At 38.7% G+C, this 23,507-nt stretch overlaps 2 protein-coding genes across 2 annotated transcripts; both read left to right on the forward strand.

Moving 5' to 3' along the window:
• The first annotated feature begins 5,451 nt into the window (after positions 1-5,451).
• LOC120524694 (olfactory receptor 146-like) lies at positions 5,452-7,315 on the forward strand. Its single transcript, XM_039746508.1, has 2 exons — positions 5,452-6,403; positions 7,284-7,315. The coding sequence occupies exons 1-2, from the start codon at positions 5,452-5,454 to the stop codon at positions 7,313-7,315; spliced, it is 984 nt and encodes a 327-aa protein (XP_039602442.1).
• Positions 7,316-13,465: 6,150 nt separating this feature from the next.
• LOC120524624 (olfactory receptor 1496-like) lies at positions 13,466-15,454 on the forward strand. Its single transcript, XM_039746455.1, has 2 exons — positions 13,466-13,559; positions 14,455-15,454. Exons 1-2 carry the CDS (start codon positions 13,528-13,530, stop codon positions 15,452-15,454), a joined length of 1,032 nt encoding a protein of 343 aa, XP_039602389.1. The 5' UTR covers positions 13,466-13,527.
• The last annotated feature ends 8,053 nt before the right edge of the window (positions 15,455-23,507 follow it).

A 23,507-nucleotide genomic window follows, 5' to 3' on the forward strand; every position in this document is an offset into this window, starting at 1 on the left:
CCCTACTTTTTTTGAGATGTCTCCTGACATCTTGCTGTAAAGGCTCGGCCTTTAATTAAGTGCCTAGTGTGTCTCAGCCACTGCCATTAGGTAGTAATTACATCCTGGGTAAGCTGGGTACACTATTGTGTGACTTGATCTGTATCGTATACAGATACATAGGATTCTGTACAACTGCACTAACACCAGGATTCCAAAACTGGTATGATGGCTGCCCCAGTCTGTGGTATGTGAATACCTCTCTGGGTCTGACAGCGCGAGCCGATCTTCTTAAAGTGTCTCCTTCTCTGTCACTCTGGCAAGCTAGAATTTTTGGCCCTTAAGTGGGCAATATGTGAAAAATGTAGAGACTATCTGTATTATGCAACCAACTTTACTGTTTATACCAACAATAACCCTCTGACATATGTTCTGAGTACAGCAAAACTGAATACAGTGGGTCACTGCAGGGTTGGGGAATTAACAGACTTTAACTTTGACATCAAATACCACCCGGGGAAAAAAATACAGATGCTGATACACTGTCCTACTTCCCTGTGGACTTATCGGCCACCATCACCAAGTATAATAAAACAATATCTCCACAGTCATCTCAGCTATCTGGGAGGGAGACAAAATAGCTAAAGATAAAGAAGTTCCATGGGTAGATGCTCTACAGTTCACCTCAATAGATGATGGTGTGTTGCCAGGAAGTGCCAATACAGTCACACTAAATGATATTAGGGTTGCACAGCAAGAAGATGCAACTATGAGAGAAGTGATTAACTTCAAAATCAGAGGATGGGATCTAAATAAGGAACAAATGGGAATTGAAATAAAGAGACTGATGCATGAATGGAACAAACTCACCCATTATAAGGGAGTACTGTAAAGGCAAGTTGGAAAAAGTAAGCAAATAGTTTTGCCACAAAAACTGAAACCAGTCATCCTTAAAAACCTTCATGATAATATGGAGCATATCGGATCTGACAAGGTGATTCATCTGGCCACGGAAAAATTTTATTGGCCTTACATGCAACATGAGATTGAAGATTATGTAATTCGACAATGCACCTGCATCAAGCAGAAGCACCCTAGCACCCCAGATGTAGCACCCATGGGCTCTATTACTAAGAGCGAACCTTTTGAGCTGCTCTCTGTGGACTTTCTGCATCTTGAGCCAAATAAAGGAGGTTTTGATCGATCACTTCCTTCGATTTGCACAAGCATATGCCACTGAAAATTAATCTGGAAAAACTGCAGTTGAGAAGATTTTCCAGGACTTTATCCCCTGTTTTGGCTACCCTGCAAAGCTGCACCATGACTAGGGGCATGAGTTTGAGAGTCACTTATTCCAGAGGCTCCAACAACTATCTGGAATAGAATACCACCTCATATCATCTGCAGTGGAATCCAGTAGAACAATTCAATCAAACTCTGCTTCAGATGTTCCGTACTTGGAAGATGAGAAAAAGTCCAAATGGAAAGATTATTTACCACAAGTTGTGCATGCATAAAATTGTACAAATCAACTGACTATTCACCATTTTTTCTCTTGTATGGCAGAGCTCCAAGATTACCTATTTATTTGTTGTTTAATCTTACAAGTGACAATGAGAAAACAGACAGCCAGAACTTTATACAAAAATGGGCAACCAAGATGAAAGAAGCTTACCAGATTGCTGCAGATAACAGTCGGAAAGCATCAGCCAAGGGTAAGTAGTACTATGACCATACAATGAAGGGCACTATCCTTCAACCAGGTGACATAGTCCTAGTCAGAAATCTATCTGAGAGAGAAGGCTCAGGAAAACTCTGTGATTTCTGGCAAAAAGGTATGTCGTATTGTGGGAAGAATTAAAGATAGTCCAGTATACAAGGTACAGCCAGAAGCTGGTAGCAGAATATCCCGGACAAACCCCCTGTTGTTACCAGACTTGTGTTTTTACACTTAAACCAACAGTATACTAATATATTAATAAAGACAGACACAAATGCAGCAATTATCAAGCTTCCATCATTTTATGTGTGTAACAAGTTCCAGCAGTATCATGCACCTTAATACCAAGGTGCAGGCACATCACACATTCAATGCAATTATTTGTAACATTAAATAGACCTTATATTTAGTCTTAAATTCTTACATATACATAATATTTCCTCCCACTCAGCATGGATGTGTAGCAGTATTTTTTTTTAATTATAATATCTACAAAACATGAAATTAAAGACAGCTAAAGCATACTATATAAAAGTGCACCATTTATACGGTGAAATCCAGTTTACCAAAGCTAACAGACTCTTAAGTACTTTGTACATTAATATCGACTACAAGTTCAACCTTTCAGGAGGTTTGCGAATCCTCTCAGGATAGCGTCTTTCTTGTGTAGGTGGAGCAGACATTTGAGTTGAGGTTGAGTCAGCAGATTCTTGAGGCTGAGATTCACCAGCAGCAAGGGATGAATCAGGTGTCAAGAAGGTAAACTCATTTGAGTCCTGAGGAATGATCAGCTCCTCAACCTTGTCTTGTGATGTGTCTTGCTGAGCTTGTGGATCTAGAAGCTGGTCGATATGTCTGCGCCAGACTGTATCATGCCCCACCTGCACTGTGTATGTCAGTGGTCTTTGACACAATCTTACCAGGTTGCCAGTTTTGATTTGAGTGTCGGTAGTCTCTAGCAAGCACTTTATGTCCAACCTCAAATATTCTAAGTTTGCGTTGTTTTTGGTCTTGTAAGCACTGTTTCTTTTGCACATGTTTACGCAAATCAGGTGTCAACAGATCTAAGCGTGATCTTAAGCTTCTTCCCAGGAAAAGCATGGCTGGAGTTTGACCTGTGGTTGAGTGAGCTGTGTTTCGATAGGCTAGAAGGAAGCTTGCAAATTTCGTTTTTAGCGACTCTTTTTCCTTTTCCATGGCTTTCACAGACAGTTTGAAGAACTGAATAAAACGTTCAGTTAGACCATTTGTTGCAGGATGGTAAGGAACAGAGGTGATGTGCTTAATGCCATTCATTTTTTACAAATGCCTGGAACTCAGCAGATGTAAACTGAGTTCCATTGTCACTGACTAGTTGTTCTGGAAGTCCTGTACGTGCAAATAAAATGTGCAGTATATCTACTGTTTTAGATGATGTTGCCTTTTTCGCTGCAAAAATTTCAGGCCATTTTGAATGTGCATCAACCACAACCAGAAACATTCGATTATGGAAAGATCCTGCACAGTCAATGTGAAGTCGTTGCCAGATAGAGCTTGGCCATTCCCAGGTATGAAGGGGATCGCTTTGGGGCTGTCGCTGAGCCTGTTGGCATCCTGTGCATGACTTGGCCAGATTCTCTATTTGAAGGTCAATTCCAGGCCACCATATGTAGCTTCGGGCTAAGCTTCTCATCTTTACAATACCTAAATGACCTTCATGAAGTGCCTCATTTTAGTACAAAGTTTGGGTGGTACAATCACTCTTGTGCCCCATATAATGCATCCTTGATAAACTGATAACTGTTCACGTCGATTTGAGTACTCAGGGAGATCAGCATCACTTCTAGAAGGCCAACCTTTTATTATCAAGTCAAATAATTTGGCCATAGTGAGATCTCAACTTGTCTCTTTCTGAATTTGCGCACTTGTAATGGGTAAGGGCTCCAGTTGTGTTAGATGGAAAATTTCAGCTGGATCGGAAAGGTTTTGAGTTCCCATAAACTCACAAGGTAAATGGGAAAGTCCATCTGCATTTGCATGTTGTTTTGTGCCTCTGAATTCAATTTGGTAGTCATGGCCACCTAAAAACAAAGACCATCGTTGTAAGCGCGCTGCAGCCATGGTCAGAACACACAACTTAAGTCTTAAATTCTTACATATAAATAACACTGGGCCAGGTACAAGCCACTGTTGCTACAGGTGTACCCACAGCAATATGGCGAAAAAGCATAAAAGAAGCAGGCAGCAGTCATGAGTCTCAGACCATACTTCTCTGTTCTTTATTCTCATTTACCCAGAAATACATAAATGCTTCAATCTCAATCTCTAGATAGGTCAACATGGCGATCAGTTAAACAATGGTGCATGCCAGTTTCCTCTGCAGAACAATTTACTTTAGCTCAACAATAATATTGTTGTCAGCTATCAAGAAGAACCTGATTAGAAACCAATGTCCCCAGAACGTGTTCATTTTCAAAGGAAGCAGGAAGTTCTGTATGACCATATTGTATGTGGATGAGATACTAATCAAAGCAGTCTGATTATTCAAAGACAGGTGACTCTTTTGCAAGACAGGTAAACATTTATGTCCTGTAGACAGCCATCATCAATAACCTGTAGCAGAATTTTCCACGGATTTTGTCTTTTCTTTAAAACACTGAATTCAAGCCCATTACACTTTCAAAAGCTTGTAATTATTGAGGACATTAGAATGGAAGGTACCTGAGTAAGGGATTACCAAAACAGTGAAGATGGCTGTTTAACACAGACACATGAGTAGGTTCAGTTCTACTCTTCCCTGAATGTGGTTTGACATCATTTATTAAAAGCCATCATATGGGCCTTAATGATTACCTCCTGCCATTGGATCTGTTTGTCTCACGAGGAATGTTAATATAGTTCTGCGGATCTACCACTCACAGTCCTGTAGAAAAGCATTTTACTTAAAATATTTTAAATAAATAACCAAACACCACATCAGTGATTATATTGATTGTTTATGCATGAACATCGCCTCAGTCTTTGCTCTGGTCTTTGAAAGCATATTAAAGATATCTCCAGTGATTTAACAAAGGGTAACATTCACTCCTATCATGAATATAATTAACATCTCATTACAAATCCTTCCATCTCCATATAAAATGATTTCCTGCAAAAGAAAAGTCTGCAGATGGCAAAACAGATAGAAATAAAGAGAACAAGGTAAGCATTTGAAAAGTATTTGCAATTTATGTTAACAGACATTAGTTTTACTTCTAAAATATGAAATTTATTTTTCCATTTCATAGCTTTTTGAATTAAACAGCACCTGTGACTATTCCTGTAATTAATTATTTCTTTTCTTCTATGGGAGATTTTCTTTTTTAGTGTTATACAGTCTAATTTTAAATTTAAAAGTGTCAGGGAATAAATGCCAGGGAATTCTTTACACGATAAGTATTATAAACATACAAGCTACTGTATCAATTGAACATGTTGTTCTGAAGTGCCTGATATGAATCTCTTTGAAAAATGATAAAATTAACATTTTATATCATTTTATGGTGTGGTGGGTGCAGCAATGTGCTGTATCAGTGACAGCTCCCAACCTCCTCCTCCTCCTGTAACAGTAAATCTAAGTATATAAAAAACAGTATTTATATGTCATATGTCTAGAGTTCCAAAATGGTTATTGATACAATGCTCAAGTTAGAGTTTAAATAAACAACAAATATCTAATTATCTTTTCTGCAAACTCTTATTATAGAAAACTGAAAATCCAGGAAGCTGCTTCCATGAGCTCACAGAGCACAGCATATCCTGTGAATAATACTTTTGTGCATCCGGAAATGTTTTACATAAGTGGTTTACAAGACATGCCCTTTGCCAACTGTTTTTATATTTTTTTATTTATTACGTATATTGTTACACTGCTTTGTAATGTTTTTGTTATTGTATTAATATATTCTGAGCAAAGTCTTCACAATCCAAAATATCTTGCTGTTAGTCATTTAGCCTTTGTTGATTTATGTTCAACTACAGCCATCATCCCTAAACTAATCGAAATGTTTCTTTTTACCTCCAATTATATAACATATAAAGCGTGTTTGGCTAACCTGTTTTTTGTTCATTTTTTTAATGCTGTACAATCACTTTCACTGTTGATATTAGCTTATGACCGATTTCTTGCCATATGCTTCCCTTTACAATATCACAGCATTAATACTAATAGCAGGATGATAATAATTATATTTTCAGCTTGGATGATTTCTGCTGTTACATTATCTATAATGGTCCTCCTGATTACCAGGCTCAGCTTCTGCAGGTCTACGGTGGTACAGAGTTATTTCTGTGATCATGGACCTGTGTACCGCTTGGCCTGCAATGATTTTTATCCAAACTATATAATGGCGTTTCTTGTCACTGCACTGCTGCTTTTTGTACCCCTGACACTCATTCTCTCCTCATATGTAGCCATTGGAATTGCATTGTCAAAAATTACAACAGCAGAAGGAAGGCAGAAAGCGTTTAAAACCTGTACGTCACACATCATCTTGGTGACAATGTTTTATCTTCCAATGGCAATTATATACGTGGCAGCTCCACTAGTCAGTTTTCATCCTAATGTAAGAATTGTAAGTAATTCATTGTCTGAAATAATTCCACCAATGATGAACCCCATAATTTATACACTGAAAACTGATGAGATTATGGAGTCAATCAAAAAACTTTTTATAAGAATACAAGACAAGGACAGAAAAATATAAATTATCAAGGATCTAGAATGATAACTGTGTTATTACATCATGTAATGCTAGGTAAATAAAATACAAAATAATAGCAAAATACCTCAACTTCATTTTGTTATAATAATTCCTAAATATGTACATTTTACTTTATTGTTGTCAACATTGAAAGTAGAATTTTGTCATAATTTAATAACTGGCTTCTGTTGCAGTTTTGAATTTGTGGAAGTTTTTGAACACTTTTTGTCAATTTCATTGTCTTGAGGTTTGTGGATACCCAGAAATTAATGATAAGTTCCATGGCATATTATTATGATACTAGACATTAAGCGCGTTACAATAACGGGCGCTAGAACAGTAGTGCATAAACATTAGTAGGAACAGTCTACAGTATATTAAATGGCAAGGGACCTTGTATGTGGCTGTAATATGTGTCACTGTATTGTGTGCCTTTAATTTTCTCTCTCAGTAATACTGGTTTGTATTTCCGTAAAATGCTTGTAATTTTGTATGACAGTAATACAGTGGAACCTCGGCTCACGACTATAATTCGTTCCAAAACTCTGGTTCTAATCCGATTTGGTCGTCAACCGAAGTAATATCCCCCATAGGATTGTATGTAAATACAATTAATCCATTCCAGACCGTATGAACTGTATGTAAATATATATCTTTTTACGTTTTTAAGCACAAATATAGTTAATTATACCACTGAATGCACAGCGTAATAGTAAACTAAATGTAAAAACATTGAATAACACTAAGAAAACCTGCAACAACAGAGAAAATTAACACTGCAAGAGTTTGCACTATAGCCTTAAGACCCACTCGCTAAAACACTTTTTTTAATGAGTTTTAAGCACAGGGGAAAAAATGAACATTTGAAAATTTAATAAACAACCAAGAAAAGTAACATTGCAACAATGCACACCTGTGTGTGCGTCCGCCCCGCGCTGTCTGTGTGTGTGCGTCCCGCGCGCGCCTGTGTGTGTGTGTGTGTGTGCGCGCGTCCCGTGTGTGTGTGTATGCGTGTGTCTGTAGTGTGGGTACCTGTGTGTGTGCGTGTGTGTGCGTGTCTTTCTCTCATGCACCTGTGTTTGTGTCTGCACGGGGAATGCACAGGAAGAGACTGAGCACGTGCCGTGTGACCCCGCGCATGCGCACTTCACCAGAAGACACACACGGACACCTGGACGCACATAGGGGTTTTATTAAAGAGGATTTCACTCTTATATTAAAAAATTATGATTGACTTATGAGTAAATTATACTTTTGAGTAAATATTTAATTGTTAAGTGAAAGCCAGATTAAAAACAAACTGCAATACTGTCAGGTATCTTTGTGCGCTTTCTCTCCAAACATGACTGGTTGTCTAACGTCAATTTAACTTAATTTATTTTATTCATATAGAATGCTCTTCCCTGATGCCTGATTCAAATTGCTCTCTAAGATTTATTAGTACAAAACAGCAACAGTAAAGCAGATAACCTTACAAGAAGCAGGTCATTTAAAAATGAGAAAATTATCAATAAAGTTTAGTTTGGTTGAAAGCAAAAATTAAACATATGGAATACTGTCACTGTCTTACAGTATTTTTTATTAATTAATGACATTAATAGTTGATAAAATATTATAATTTCTTATGTAAGACTATGTGTTCAATTTGAACAGTTAACATTTTCCAGGCACAGCTTTAAAACTGCCGTTCCCTGAAAACAGCACAATTAAAGCATCATTTTCCTAGAGTTTAATTCACTTCTCTAAAATATAAAAACTAAATCAACGTATAAAAACTAATAGTAAACCTGGATGTATTAAACAATGTTAAGTTAATTTTACCTACAAAATATACTTCACGTAGGAATGAATAACTTATATACCAGATGTTGTGCAAAGTAAGAAATATGCTTCCCATTGTAATTTAATGTATTATTAAAATGTTTATAACCACCTTCAGCTTTGACTTCTTAAGGAATTTTTTCCAATTGTTGTCATATGCTCAAAGTAATCACATATCTAAAAAACATTGCTTGTTGTATTTTGTGAAATTGTGTTCATGCCAAGTGCTGCAAGCCTATTTACAGCTGGGCATCTGGTGTGTGTTGTGGACTGCAGGGGGCACCAGTGAGCCCAGAACACCAGACACAAGTACCACAGACACAGTTTCAAGCTAAAACAAAGTTCTTTATTTGCATAACAATACCTTCCAAAGCTCTTAGATCAGTCCACACTATATAAATCAGTAATTCTAACAACTTTCTATCTCCTTCCACCTCCATGCTGAGTGTTGTTCTCTTCCTCTCTGCTCTCATTCTACTCACTGAGGCAAGATTGCTATTTTATGTTGGATCTGGGCGTACTTCCGATGTCACAACATAGCATGGCGGAAGCATTTCCAGGTCATGTGGAAGCTCCACAAATTATGAAAGTCTTTTTTTGGTAGAACCATCTGGCAGCACCCAGGGACCCTGAAAGGGTTATCCTTACAAACAAAAAGTCCCATGTAACTCTACAGGGGTCCTAACTGGGACAACACCAGAGTAGTGCTGCTTCCTTTCACCCTAGGGGTAAACTGTCCCCGAGAACCAATCTCCTTCAGTCCATCCATTATCTGACCCCCCTGTCTGTGGTAGTAGCATAGTGCCATCCCGGCTGGGTTGCGCCTTCACTTATGCAGTCCATCCACTATGGATTCCTGGCTGAGTAAGGCACGATTCCTCATCTAAGATGAGATGCCTCTCTGTCCATTATGGCATCTACAGTGCATATATTTGTTTGTTAAAAAAATAATTTGATAGAAATTAATAAAAGTGAATTGAAACAACCAGGAAAATCAACATTGTACTGGTAGAAAATTTGAATTTGCTCTAATCCAAAGCAACTTTTCTTAGTTTTCCAAAATTGTTCATTTCATGTGGTAAAATCAAATTAAGTCCTTGAAAAGTATAAAATTTGATTGAGTCCAAATACAGTAATTATGACAATGCTTTGCTTTCAAATCAATGTAATTTTACTAAAACAGGTGACATTTTGCATTAACAAAATGTGCCTATACTTTGGGATTTATCCATTACTAGGAAAATACCCATGCTTCGCAGTGGAGAAGTAGTGTGTTAAAGAAGTTATGAATATATGAATATATATATAGTGATACTAGAGGGCGCTGTTGCTCCTTTAACCCGATAGAAAAACGTCCAGGACACTAGTTAAAATCACTAAAAAGGTATTTAAATTCAATGCCAATAGTGCATTTAAGCACAACCACCATATACAGGCAAGTAATAATAATAACTACAATAATAATACACAACTCTCTCCTCCATATCTCCTAGCAAGCTCTGTCATCTACCTCCCAACTCTGGCTTGCATTTATATACTCCTTAACCCGGAAGTGCTTCCCTTCTTCCTTCCACGTGACTTGCCAGCAGATGGAGGGCTTGAGATTTCTTCAGCCCGGAAGTACTTTGGGGCTTCCGTCCCTTTAACTTGGGAGTACTTCTGGGCTGTATGAAAAGTAGAAATCCCCCGGTCTTCCTGCAGTGTCTCCTCGTGGCACCAATGGTACCCAGCAGGGCTATGAAGCCGAACTCCAGATCCCATGGTGGCAGTCCAAACTGGAGCACTGCTATTTTGCAGGGAAATCTAGCATCCTAGATGCAGAGGCAGCAGTCTCCCAAAGTAGTTGCCTTCCCCCATCCTTCCGTTTGTTGGGCATCCCGGCCAGGCTGAGCTGCCGGCCATCCATTACTATATACAGTGGTGTGAAAAACTATTTGCCCCCTTCCTGATTTCTTATTCTTTTGCATGTTTGTCACACAAAATGTTTCTGATCATCAAACACATTTAACCATTAGTCAAATATAACACAAGTAAACACAAAATGCAGTTTTTAAATGATGGTTTTTATTATTTAGGAAGAAAAAAAAATCCAAACCTACATGGCCCTGTGTGAAAAAGTAATTGCCCCCTTGTTAAAAAATAACCTAACTGTGGTGTATCACACCTGAGTTCAATTTCTGTAGCGACTTTGCCAGGCCTGCTGTGAGCTATGCGTTTTCCTAATACACTGAGTATGGATCCATATCGACAGCCACAGGGCTGCAAGGGAGCTCTGCTCTGGTTTTTCACACCACTGTATATATATATATATATATATATATATATATATATATATATATATATATATATATATATATATATATATATATATATATATATATACTATATATATATATATATATTTATATGTATATATATTTATATATATATATACTGTATATTTTCACTGTATATTGTCTTATCCTCTTTGAATAGAAACTGTCTTTTCATCTAGTGGTGTTAGTGTTAATGGTCTTCTAGAATGACGAAAGGAGAAAGGTGGCAGTACAAGCAGGCTAACGGCTTTAATAAAATAAACAAATAAATAAAAACACTTTAAAGAGATGAGTCATTTACAAACAATACAAACAATCATCCATCTCAAATGGCTCTTTGCACTGGTCTTCCCCAGGCTGCACACCCATCAGCTATCCCTTTCCAACAGAACTGTCATGTTTTACATTGAGTTGTCATTCTGAATGATAGAAAGAGACAAAATTTAAATATTAAAAATTGACACCTGTAAAGTAGGAACTCCTGGCTGCCATAATCCAGTTATTACTGCGGCAGCATTTGTGACACCTCCTGCATACAATTCTAAAAGGGTCATGTATCTCACTTTCATGGTCTGTACTTGGAAGTGACAGTCAGGTTCAAGCATGCGTTTGCCTTTCTACTCTATGGTAATGTTTCTGGCCTGCTTAAAATTTACATTAGGATACCTGCTACAGAACCTAGCATGGGCCACACCACAGCAATTATTTGACACCAGATCCATGAGCCTTTAGGTGAGACAATGTGTTATATAGTTAAAGACAGATAAGAACTGTGTACCTGTAATATTATGAGGCGGAAAGAAGGGTGCTTGCAGTCACAGAAGATACACTCCACTATGCATTTGCAGAAGTAACAGATGAAAACAAAAGTTCTGTCATTAGACATGTAAGGAAGTAAAACTATTGCTGTACCTTGTCAGTATTAGCTGAGATGTGTTTGGCCCTCTTCAGGTCATGAGTGATTATGTCTCTAAGATATTTAAATGTAGATAGAGGTGTGGTCTGCCTCCTACTTCATGAAGGCTATTGGTTTTGCTGACATTGAAGGTGTATTTTTTGTCCTCATGCCACTGTTTCAGAAAGCGAACACCTGCTCTGTAAGGTGTTTACTAATTATTGGTGACACACAGTAATGAGGAAGCACTTCCAGCTCAGCCATGCAAGGACACCCAAAGAGCTCCCTTGCAGCCCTGTGGCTGTCCTAATGGAACCATACTCAATGTATTAAGGAATTGCATGGCTCACAGCAGGCCTGGCAAAGGAGTCGCTACCCGCTAACCAAAAAGACCTGGATGCCCTTCCTTCCACATCCTCCTTTACTACATATATTTACAACTTAAAAAATGACAAGTGTTTGTGTGTGTGTGTCATCTGTGTGACTGTCCAGTTACTATGTCTCTGTATTATTCCATTTCTTATGGGTAATTTGTAAAAGCAGTGCTAATGTTTCAGATCTGTTTTAATGAAAAATAGAATGCATTTTATTACTAAATGGATTATAACATACATTCCAGTAAATGGTGCACTGCAAATATTAATGCTAAATATGATGGAAGAGATGGAAATCAGCTCATTAACATTAAGGACAAGTGTATGTGTGTATCTGCGTGTCCATCAGGTTGCTAGAGCAAGAAGAAACATTTAAACATAGGTAAAACATGTAGAAGATAGGTCAAAAAATCAAAAATGATAATAAATATACCAAATAAGGGTCTAAAATATCAAAATTGGTTTAATCGGCCTATTCTTTTGTTTGATGTTACATGCCAGGAACCGCAGAGTGATAGTGACTTTCATACACCCACTCAGGCCACGTGTACTTAGGCTAAAATGCTAAGGACTGAATGCACATACAGTATCAGGAAACCAAAGCCTCCACATGACTAGACTAAAATCACTTAAACGGACCAATGTGGCAGTGACAACCATCACATTTTCCCGGCAAAACACTTCAAATACAAGAGTGGTCAGTTCAATGAGTGATGCCGAGAGGAAGCAGAGAAAATGGGTGGCCACTATGAGAGAAAGGAATGGGGTCTGTGTATTATTATACCAGACAAAAAGAATAACCCATGAATCATATAAAAAATATACTCCCTCTTAGTGTGTTTCTTGCACATTCCTGAAGATATACTGGCTCCGTTAATGATTGATTCTGAAATTGGTGTGCCGGTGACTGCCTCAGGGAGTCTTGTTCAAGGTTATTTCAAGTGCATTGTTGTCAGCTATCAAGAAGTAACTGATTAGAAACCAATGTCCCCAGAACTCATATATTTTCAAAGGAAGCAGGTAGTTCTGTGTCACCACATTGTGTGGATGAGATACTAATCAAAGCAGTCTGATTATTCAAAGGCAGGTGACTCTTTTACAAGACAGGTAAACATTTATGTCCTGTAGACAGCAATCATCAATAACATGTAGCAGAATTTTCCAGGGATTTTGCCTTTTCTTTAAAACACTGAATTCAAGCCCATTACACTTTCAAAAGCTTGTAATTATTGAGGATATTTGTATGGAAGGTACCTGGGTAAGGGATTACCAGAACAGTGAAGATGGCTGTTTAACACAGACACATGAGTAGGTTCAGTTCTTCTCTTCCCTGAATGTGGTTTGACATCATTTATTAAAAGCCATCATATGGGCCTTAATGATTACCTCCTGCCATTGGATCTGTTCGTCTTACGAGGAATGTTAATATAGTTCTGCGGATCTACCACTCACAGTCCTGTAGAAAAGCATTTTAATAAAAATAATTTAAATAAATAAAAAAACACCATATCAGTGATTATATTGAATGTTTATGCACGAACATCGCCTCAGTCTTTGCTCTGGTCTTTGAAAGCATTTTAAAGATATCTCCAGTGATTTAACAAAGGGTAACATTCACTCCTATCATGAATATAATTAACATCTCATTACAAATCCTTCCATCTCCATATAAAATGATTTCCTGCAAAAGAAAAGTCTGCAGATGGCAAAACAGATGGGAATAAAGAGAACACGGTAAGCATTTGAAAAGTATTTGCAATTTATGTTAACAGACATTTGTTTTACTTCTAAAATATGAAATTTATCTTTCCATTTCATTACTTTTTGAATAAAACAGCACCTGTGATTATTCCTGTAATTAATTATTTTCTTTTTCTTTTCATGTAAAACATTTGCATCTCTGAAAAACTAATCAGATAGTCAAAGTAAAATTGGAACAAAATGCTAAAGATGTCATCTAAAAGAGTATTTTTATATAATGTATGTTAATGTATCTATGTAGACATCTGAAATGCTAAGATAAAAAGTGTATGTTTTTATTTATGTTTTCAATATTGAAATAAAAATGCATATCATATCCTATATACATGTATACCTTAATTGCTATGCTCAAGAAAGAAAGCATTTCAGCACATTCCCTTTGCACTGGATAAAATGTTTATTGAATTTCTTTTTTTTTTCCTATCCTTATATTAATATAAGCACACTCCATGTTTCAGTATGCCTTCTATGGGAGATTTTCTTTTTTAGTGTTATACAGTCTAATTTTAAATTTAAAAGTGTCAGGGAATAAATGCCAGGCAATTCTTTACATGATAAGTATTATAAACACAAAAGCCACTGTATCAATTGAACATATTGTTCTGAAGTTCCTGATATGAATCTTTTTGAAAAATGATAAAATTAACATTTTATATCATTTTATGGTGTGGTGGGTGCAGCAATGTGCTGTATCAGTGTAAGCTCCCAACCTCCTCCTCCTCCTGTAACAGTAAATCTAAGTATATAAAAAACAGTATTTATATGTCATATGTCTAGAGTTCCAAAATGGTTATTGATACAATGCTCAAGTTAGAGTTTAAATAAACAACAAATATCTAATTATCTTTTCTGTAAACTCTTTTTTTAGAAAGCTGAAAATCCAGGAAGCTGCTTCCATGAGCTCACAGAGCACAGCATATCCTGTGAATAATACTTTTGTGCATCCGGAAATGTTTTCCATAAGTGGTTTACAAGACATGCCCTTTGCCAACTGTTTTTATATTTTTTTATTTATTACGTATATTGTTACACTGCTTTGTAATGTTTTTGTTATTGTATTAATATATTCTGAGCAAAGTCTTCACAATCCAAAATATCTTGCTGTTAGTCATTTAGCCTTTGTTGATTTATGTTCAACTACAGCCATCATTCCTAAACTAATCGAAATGTTTCTTTTTACCTCCAATTTTATAACATATAAAGCGTGTTTGGCTAACATGTTTTTTGTTCATTGTTTTAATGCTGTACAATCACTTTCACTGTTGATATTAGCTTATGACCGATTTCTTGCCATATGCTTCCCTTTGCAATATCACAGCATTAATACTAATAGCAGGATGATAATAATTATATTCTCAGCTTGGATGATTTCTGCTGTTACATTATCTATAATGGTCCTCCTGATTACCAGGCTCAGCTTCTGCAGGTCTACGGTGGTACAGAGTTATTTCTGTGATCATGGACCTGTGTACCGCTTGGCCTGCAATGATTTTTATCCAAACTATATAATGACGTTTCTTGTCACTGCACTGCTGCTTTTTGTACCCCTGACACTCATTCTCTTCTCATATGTAGCCATTGGAATTGCATTGTCAAAAATTACGACAGCAGAAGGAAGGCAGAAAGCGTTTAAAACCTGTACGTCACACATCATCTTGGTGACAATGTTTTATCTTCCAAAGGCAATTATATACATGGCAGCTCCACTAGTCAGTTTTCATCCTAATGTAAGAATTGTAAGTAATTCATTGTCTGAAATAATTCCACCAATGATGAACCCCATAATTTATACACTGAAAACTGATGAGATGATGGAGTCAATCAAAAAACATTTTATAAGAATACAAGATAAAGACAGAAAAATATAAATTATCAAGGATCTAGAATGATAACTGTGTTATTACATCATGTAATGCTAGGTAAATAAAATACAAAATAATACCAAAATGACTCAACTTCATTTTATTATAATTCCTAAATATGTACATTTTACTTTATTGTTGTCTACACTGAAAATAGAATTTTGTTATTATTTAATAACTGGCTTCTGTTGCAGTTTTGAATTTGTGGAGATTTCTGAACACTTTTTGTCAATTTTGTTGTCTCGACTGCAAAAGAAATCTGCTGTCCACTTCTTGAGGTTTGTGGATACCCAGAAATTAATGATTAGTTCCATGGCATATTGTTATGATATTTCACTCTTAAATTAAAACATTATGATTGACTTATGATTAATGAAGATGAGTAAATTATACTTTTGAGTAAATATTTAATTGTTAAGTGAAAGCCAGAATAAAAATAAACTGCAATACTCTCAGGTATCTTTGTGCGCTTGCTCTTGAAACATGCTAGATTGAAACATGATAGATAGATAGATAGATAGATAGATAGATAGATAGATAGATAGATAGATAGATAGATAGATACTTTATTAATCCCAAGGGAAATTCACATAATCCAGCAGCAGTATACTGATACAAAGAAACAATATTATATTAAATAGTAATAAAAATTAAAAGAATTAAAATAAAATTAATGTTCGCATTTACACCCCCTGGTGGAATTGAAGAGTCGCATAGTGTGGGGGAGGAACGATCTCCTCAGTCTGTCAGTGGAGCAGGACAGTGACAAAAGTCTGTCACTGAAGCTACTCCTCTGTCTGGAGATGACACTGTTAAGTGGATGCAGTGGATTCTTCATGATTGACAGGAGTTTGCTTAGTGCCCGTCACTCTGCCACAGATGTTAAACTGTCCAACTTTAATCCTACAATGGAGCCTGCCTTCTTAACAAGTTTGTCCAGGCGTGAGGCGTCTTTCATCTTTATGCTGCCACCCCAGCACACCACCGCGTAGAAGAGGGCACTCGCCACAACCGTCTGGTAGAACATCTGCAGCATCTTACTGCAGATGTTGAAGGATGCCAACCTTCTCAGAAAGTATAGTCTGCTCTGACCTTTCTTACATAGAGCATCAGTATTGGCAGTCCAGTCCAATTTGTCATCCAGCTGCACTCCCAGATATTTATAGGTCTGCACCCTCTGCACACAGTCACCTCTGATGATCACAGGGTCCATGAGGGGCCTGGGCCTCCTAAAATCCACCACCAGCTCCTTGGTCTTGCTGGTGTTAAGGTGTAAGTGGTTTGAGTCGCACCATTTAACAAAGTCTTTGATTAACTTTCTGTACTCCTCCTCCTGCCCACTCCTGATGCAGCCCACAATAGCAGTGTCATCAGCGAACTTTTGCACGTGGCAGGACTCGAGTCATATTGGAAGTCTGATGTATATAGATTGAACAGGACCGGAGAAAGTACAGTCCCCTCGGCGCCCTGTATTGCTGCACACAATGTCAGACCTGCAGTTCCCAAGACGCACATATTGAGGTCTGTCTGTAAGATAGTCCACAATCCATGCCACAGGTGTGAATCTACTCCCATCTCAGTCAGCTTATCCCTAAGGAGCAGAGGTTGGATGGTGTTGAAGGCCTAGAGAAGTCCAAAACATAATTCTTACAGCACCACTGCCTCTGTCCAGGTGGGAGAGGGATCGATGAAGCATATAGATGATGGCATCCTCCGCTCCCACCTTCTCCTGGTATGCAACTGCAGAGGGTCGAGGGCGTGACGGACCTGTGGCCTCAGGTGGTGAAGCAGCAGCCGCTCCATGGTCTTCATCAGATGTGACGTCAGAGCAACAGGCCGGAAGTCATTCAGCTCACTAGGACGTGATACCTTTGGGACAGGAGTGATACAAGATGTTTTCCAAAGCCTGGGACTCTCCCTGTTCCAGGCTCAGGTTGAAGATGCGCTGTAGAGGACTCCCCAGTTCCAACGCACAGGCCTTCAGCAATCGTGGCGATACACCATCTGGACCCGCTGCTTTGCTGGCACAAAGTCTTTTCAGCTCTCTGCTCACCTGGGCTGCTGTAATTGTGGGTGGGGATGTCTCACCTATGCTGGTATCAGCAGAAGGATGGTTGGAGGATGCAGTACTTCGAGGTGAGAGTGGGTTACTGTGATCAAACCTATTAAAGAAGTTGTTCATTTGGTTTGCTCTCTCCACGTCTGTCTCGAGGGCGGCACCCGCTCTCGAGCTCCAGCCAGTGATAATCTTCATCCCATCCCACACTTCCTTCATACTGTTGTTCTGCAACTTCTGCTCCAGCTTTCTCCTGTACTGCTCTTTCACCCCTGAGCTGGACTCGGAGTTCCTTCTGCACGCACTTCAGCTCATGCTTATCACCACCTTTAAAAGCCCTTTTCTTCTGGTTCAAAAGGCCCTTGATGTCACTTGTAATCCATGGCTTGTTGTTAGCATAGCAGCATACTGTTCTTACTGGAACTACAATGTCCATACAGAAGTTGATGTAATCAGTTGTGCATTCAACAGCCTCTTCAATGTTCTCACTATGTGATCTCAGCAATATATCCCAGTCTGTAGTTCCAAAGCAGTCTCTCAGAGCCTGCTCTGCCTCAGGGACCACTTCCTGAATGAGCGTGTGGTTGTAGGTAGCGCCCTCACTCTTGGTTTGTATTGAGGCTGAAGCAGAACCAGGTTATGATCTGCTTTCCCAAGCGCAGGCAGTGGGGTGGCGCTGTATGCGTCTTTAACGTTTGCATATAGTAGGTCAATAGTCCTGTTTCCCCGAGTGTTACAATCCACATACTGGGAGAAGGCAGGTAATGTTTTATCCAGCGTTACATGGTTAAAGTCTCCAGCGATTAGCACAAGTGCCTCAGGGTGCTGCGTTTGTAACTTAGCAACTGCGGAATGGATGATGTCACACGCCATCTCCGTTCGCTTGAGGGGATGTAAACAATAACAGCAATCACGTGTCCAAACTCTCTGGGCAAGTAATAGGGGCGCAGACTTACGGCCAACAGTTCGATGTCCCTGCAGCAAGTGGAGATTTTAACGTTTACATGTCCTGAGTTGCACCACTTTGTATTGACATAGAGAGCGAGTCCTCCTCCTTTTTCTTTCCACAGGTACTTGCGTCTCTGTCCGCTCTAACTGTGCTAAACCCGGGTAGCTCCACGTTAGCATCTGGGATGATAGATGTTAGCCATGTTTCACTAAAACACAGCAAGCTGCATTCTCTGTAGGTTCTGACATTTTTCACCAGCACAGCCAGTTCGTCGATCTTATTTTGTAGTGAGTTTACATTTCCCAGGATCACAGAAGGCACCGACGGTTTATAACGCCATTTTCTCGATTTAATCTTATTTTTTATCTTTGCGCCGGCTCGGCTGCCCGATATCGTCTTCTTACCTCATCAGGTAAATAAGGAACCACACCGGCATAAGCATTTCTTCTCAGTGCTTTAAGCTGACTTCTTGAATAGGCGATTCTCGAGTGTAAAATCCATGTCAAATAGTAAAATAGTAAAAATGTGTAAAAAGTGTCAAGGGAGCAATTCCACATAAAAGAAAGTGGTAGAAGTGATCAGTGAGATAGAGAAAAATAGAGATAAAAAGGTAAAAAGATAAAGTCGTATACGGAGCTGCTGGAAAGGCTGCCACTCGGATGCGGCGCCGGAAATGAAAAGGGTTGTTTAACGTCAATTTAACTTAATTTATTTTATTCATATAGAATGCTTTTCCCTGATAACTGATTCAAATCGCTCTCTAAGATTTATTAGTACAAAACAGCAACAGTAAAGCAGATAACGTTACAAGAAGCAGGTCATTTAAAAATGAGAAAATTATCAATGAAGTTTAGTTTGGTTGAAAGCAAAAATTAAACATATGGAACGCTGCCACTATGTTATTTTTGTATTCATATATGACATTACTAGTGGATAAAATATTATAATTTCTTATGTAAGACTATGTGTTCACTTTGAACAGTTAACATTTTCCAGGCACAGCTTTAAAACTTCCCTCTGCTGAAAAGAGCACAATTAAAGCTTCATAAAATTGCAGCCCTTTTCCTAGAGTTTAATTCACTTCTCTAAAATATAAAAACTAAATCAATAAAAAGAATAAAAACTAATAGTAAACCTGGATGTATTAAACAATGTTTAGTTAATTTTACCTACAAAATATACTTCATGTTGTAATGAATAGTAAGAAAATAAGAAATACGCTTCCCATTGTAATTTAATGCATTATTAAAATGTTTATAACCACCTTCAGCTTTTTTTACAATTATTGTCATATGCTCAAAGTAATCACATATCTAAAAAACATTGCTTGTTGTAGTTTGTAAAAATTGTGTTCATGCCAGGTGCTGCAAGCCTATTTACAGTTGGGCATCTGGTGTGTGTTGTGGACTGCAGGGGGCACCAGTGAGCCCAGAACACCAGACACAAGTACCACAGACACAGTTTCAAGCTAAAACAAATTTCTTTATTTGCATAACAATACCTTCACAGGCTCTTAGGTCAGTCCACACTATATAAATCAATAAATCCAATAACTTTCTGTCTCCTTCGACTTACATGCTGAGTGTTGTTCTCTTCTTCCCTACTCTTCACTGTACTCAGTGAGGCAAGATTGCTATTTTATGTTGGATCTGGGCGTATTTCCGATGTCACAACATAGCATGGCAGAAGCATTTCCAGGTCATGTGGATGCTCCGCAAATTATGAAAGTTTTTTTCTGGCAGAACCATCTGGCAGCACCCAGGGTCCCTGAAAGGGTTATCCTTCCAAACTAAAAGTCCCATGTAACTCTACAGGAGTCCTAACTGGGACAATACCAGAGTAGTGCTGCCTCATTTCACCCTGGGGGTAAGCTGTCCATGAGAACCAATCTCCTTCAGTCCATCCATTATCTGACCCCCCTGGCTGGGGTAGTGGCCTAGTGCCATCCCGGCTTGGTTGCGCCTTCACTTATGCACTCCATCCACTATGGATTCCTGACCGAGTAAGGCACCATTCCTCATCTAAGATGAGATGCCTCTCTGTCCATTATGACATCTACAGTGCACATATTTGTTTGTTAAAAAAATAATTTAATTGAAATTAATAACAGTGAATTGAAACAACCAGGAAAATCAACGTTGTACTGGTAGAAAATTCGAATTTGCTCTAATCAAAAGCAACTTTTCTTAGTTTACCCAAATTGTTCATTTCATGTGGTTAAATCAGATTAAATCCTTGAAAAGTACAAAATTTGATTGAGTCCACATACAGTAATTACAACAATGCTTTGCTTTCAAATCAATGTAATTTTATTAAAACAGGTGGCAATTTTACGTTAAAAAATGTGCCTATACTTTGGGATTTATCCATTATTAAATAAATAGTTTAATACCACAGAGTCACTTGTAGTATTACTATAATACAAGTATTAACATGTAACATTTTTCTCACTTAAAATGTGCTATATAAAATGTTATACTCCTTCAGTGCTGCGTCCTTCTTCTTGATTCTTGTGATGAAGGCCTGAAATCAGAACATCTCCAGAGACTCTCCACCTGATCAGTCCTTGATGATATCTGTAGCCAGGTGACAAGGGGAAATCTAACATGGACATTTCTAGTTTGTTTGTAAATAAATAAATAAATTAGAGTTAAACCAACATGGTCTTCTATACCAAATTACAGCAGTCAAAATAACATAAGTAGGAGGTGGCAAAAATGTACATGAAAATGTTGTTTTCCAAGACTCATGGAAGCCCCAAGAACTCATACAGGCGCTGGAATCGCAATTTCCATAAGCCCAGAGTGTGCTCTACAGCAATGCAAGTGCTTTGGGGTGCGGTATTATACCTCTCTTCATCCACAGATTGGAAATTCAACTCTGGAGAGAATATCCACTGTGTGTGGCAGTAGCAGTCCACCAGAAAATGCACCATCAGTTGCCATCTGACACACTATAGAGTTGGATCAGACATTAGCATTGTGTGTACTTCCAGGCCACTTTGCCACAATGTCTGTAAAAAGTCTCAGATGGTTGCACATCACCTGGAAATTTAGCACTGAGGACCCTTTTTGTCAAGTGTAGATGGGATTCAAGAAGCTAAGAGTATAAAAAGGGATAAGCGTTTCATCCATTGTACCTACTGTACAATGCCTGTTACGCCTGCCACTGTATATAGCTATGCGCATGGTGCCATAGTAATCTGGTCAGTGAATGCACAGTGTAATAAGAATGAGTCGGAGACATCATAAAGATTTTGGGCAGCCACCTGTATAATTGAATCGGCTGCAAAAGTAGTTTAAATAGCACGATGTGCTTAGTTCAGAGTCCAGAACAGAACTTCCTGTACTGAGGCAAGATGGCAGTTTTAAAGGGCTGGAAGGGAAATGATGTCATCTATGCTGGAACTGGGAGTGGGGTTCTTGTGCCCAGAAGTGACGTCATTCTTGGGGCCGGCAACAGGCGGGATTCCCGGAAAAGGTCTGCAAGGGACTGAGAGATATAATCAGTACACTCTGCCACCCCCTGGCCTGGCGTAGAACTACTAGTGTTTAGGCCCTTCAGCTGATTCCCATGCGCACATGTATGACAACAGATTTGGACACAGCAGCCCTGTTGAGTCAGCAAAACTGATTTAGCTTTTAGCCACAGAATTGGGGTTCAATCACAGGAGCTCCATTGCTCTAGTTGTAAAAGACGCGTTCTTCTGGTCAGCCAGGTCGGAAAGGGAGGGGCTAAATGGCCCCACTGGACAGTTTATCAGCACTGACGGTAGAGAAGGAAAAAAGGATGTTAGCGACAGCACCCTGACGCCCCTGGGAAAACCCCTGAAAAACGTTGACAGACTACCTTCACATTGCTCCTTACCTTACTTGCACTCTAACGTGTGATAAACCTCTTGCGTGGTACTCCGCATACTTAAAACCTTGTACAACACCTGTCAGCTTTGGAATTGATTGTTTGCTTTTCTTTCTCTCTCTCTCTCTGACATTCTCTGTTCCTGAGAGTATTGTCATCTCTGTCTTGTTATGGAGCACGTTTAAACTTTTGAAAAAGAGACAAATGTTCATTTGCAGTGTTTGAATAAAGTCCATCTCTCTACAACCTCCTGTGTTTCTGTGCAAATCTGTGACCAAAGCATGACAAGATATATCTCTCTCTCTCTCTATATATATATATATATATATAGCACCCCAACCACCATATACAGGCAAATAATAATAATAACTACAATAATAATACACAACTCTTTCCTCCATACCTCCTAGCAAGCTCTGTCATCTACATCTCAACTCTTGCTTGCCTTTATATACTCCTTAACCCAGAAGTGCTTCCCTACTTCCTTCCACGTGACTTGCCAGCAGATGGAGGGCTTGAGATTTCTTCAGCCTGGAAGTACTTTGGGGCTTCCGTCCCCGTAACTTGGGAGTACTTCTGGGCTATACAGAAAGTAAAAATCCCTAGGTCTTCCTGCAGTGTCTCCTCGTGGCATCAGTGGTACCCAGCAGGGCTATGAAGCCGAACTCCAGATCCCATGGTGGCAATCCAAACTGGGGCACCGCTATTTTGCAGGGAAATTGCCATCTAGCATCCTGAGGCAGCAGTATCCCAAAGAAGTTGCCTTCCCCCATCCTTCCATTCTTTGGGCATCCCGGACAGGTTGAGCTGCCTGCCGTCCATCACAATATATACTTTGGGTGTCCTTGCATGGCTGAGCTGGAAGTGCTTCCTCATTACTGTGTGTCACCAATAAATAGTAAACACCTTACAGAGCAGGTGTTTGCTTTCTGAAACAGTGGCATGAGGACAAAAATTACACCTTCAATGTCAGCAAAACCAACAGCCTTCATGAAGTAGGAGGCAGACCACACCTCTATCTACATTTAAATATCTTAGAGACATAATCACTCATGACCTGAAGAGGGCAAAACACATCTCAGCTAATACTGACAGGTACACTAATAGTTTTACTTCCTTACATGTCTAATGACAGAACTTTTGTTTTCATCTGTTACTTCTGCAAATGCATAGTGGAGTGTATCTTCTGTGACTGC

The sequence above is a fragment of the Polypterus senegalus genome, chromosome 2 (assembly GCF_016835505.1).
Source record: "Polypterus senegalus isolate Bchr_013 chromosome 2, ASM1683550v1, whole genome shotgun sequence".
Taxonomy (NCBI): Eukaryota; Metazoa; Chordata; class Cladistia; order Polypteriformes; family Polypteridae; genus Polypterus; species Polypterus senegalus.

Coding starts and splice junctions, on each gene's coding strand:
- LOC120524694 (XM_039746508.1), top strand. CDS start 5,452: ATGAGCTCACAGAGCACAGCATATCCTGTGAATAATACTTTTGTGCAT. Junction 6,404..7,283: donor ACTTTTTATAAGAATACAAG/ACAAGGACAGAA, acceptor AAAAATGAACAT/TTGAAAATTTAATAAACAAC.
- LOC120524624 (XM_039746455.1), top strand. CDS start 13,528: ATGGCAAAACAGATGGGAATAAAGAGAACACG. Junction 13,560..14,454: donor ATGGGAATAAAGAGAACACG/GTAAGCATTTGA, acceptor CTCTTTTTTTAG/AAAGCTGAAAATCCAGGAAG.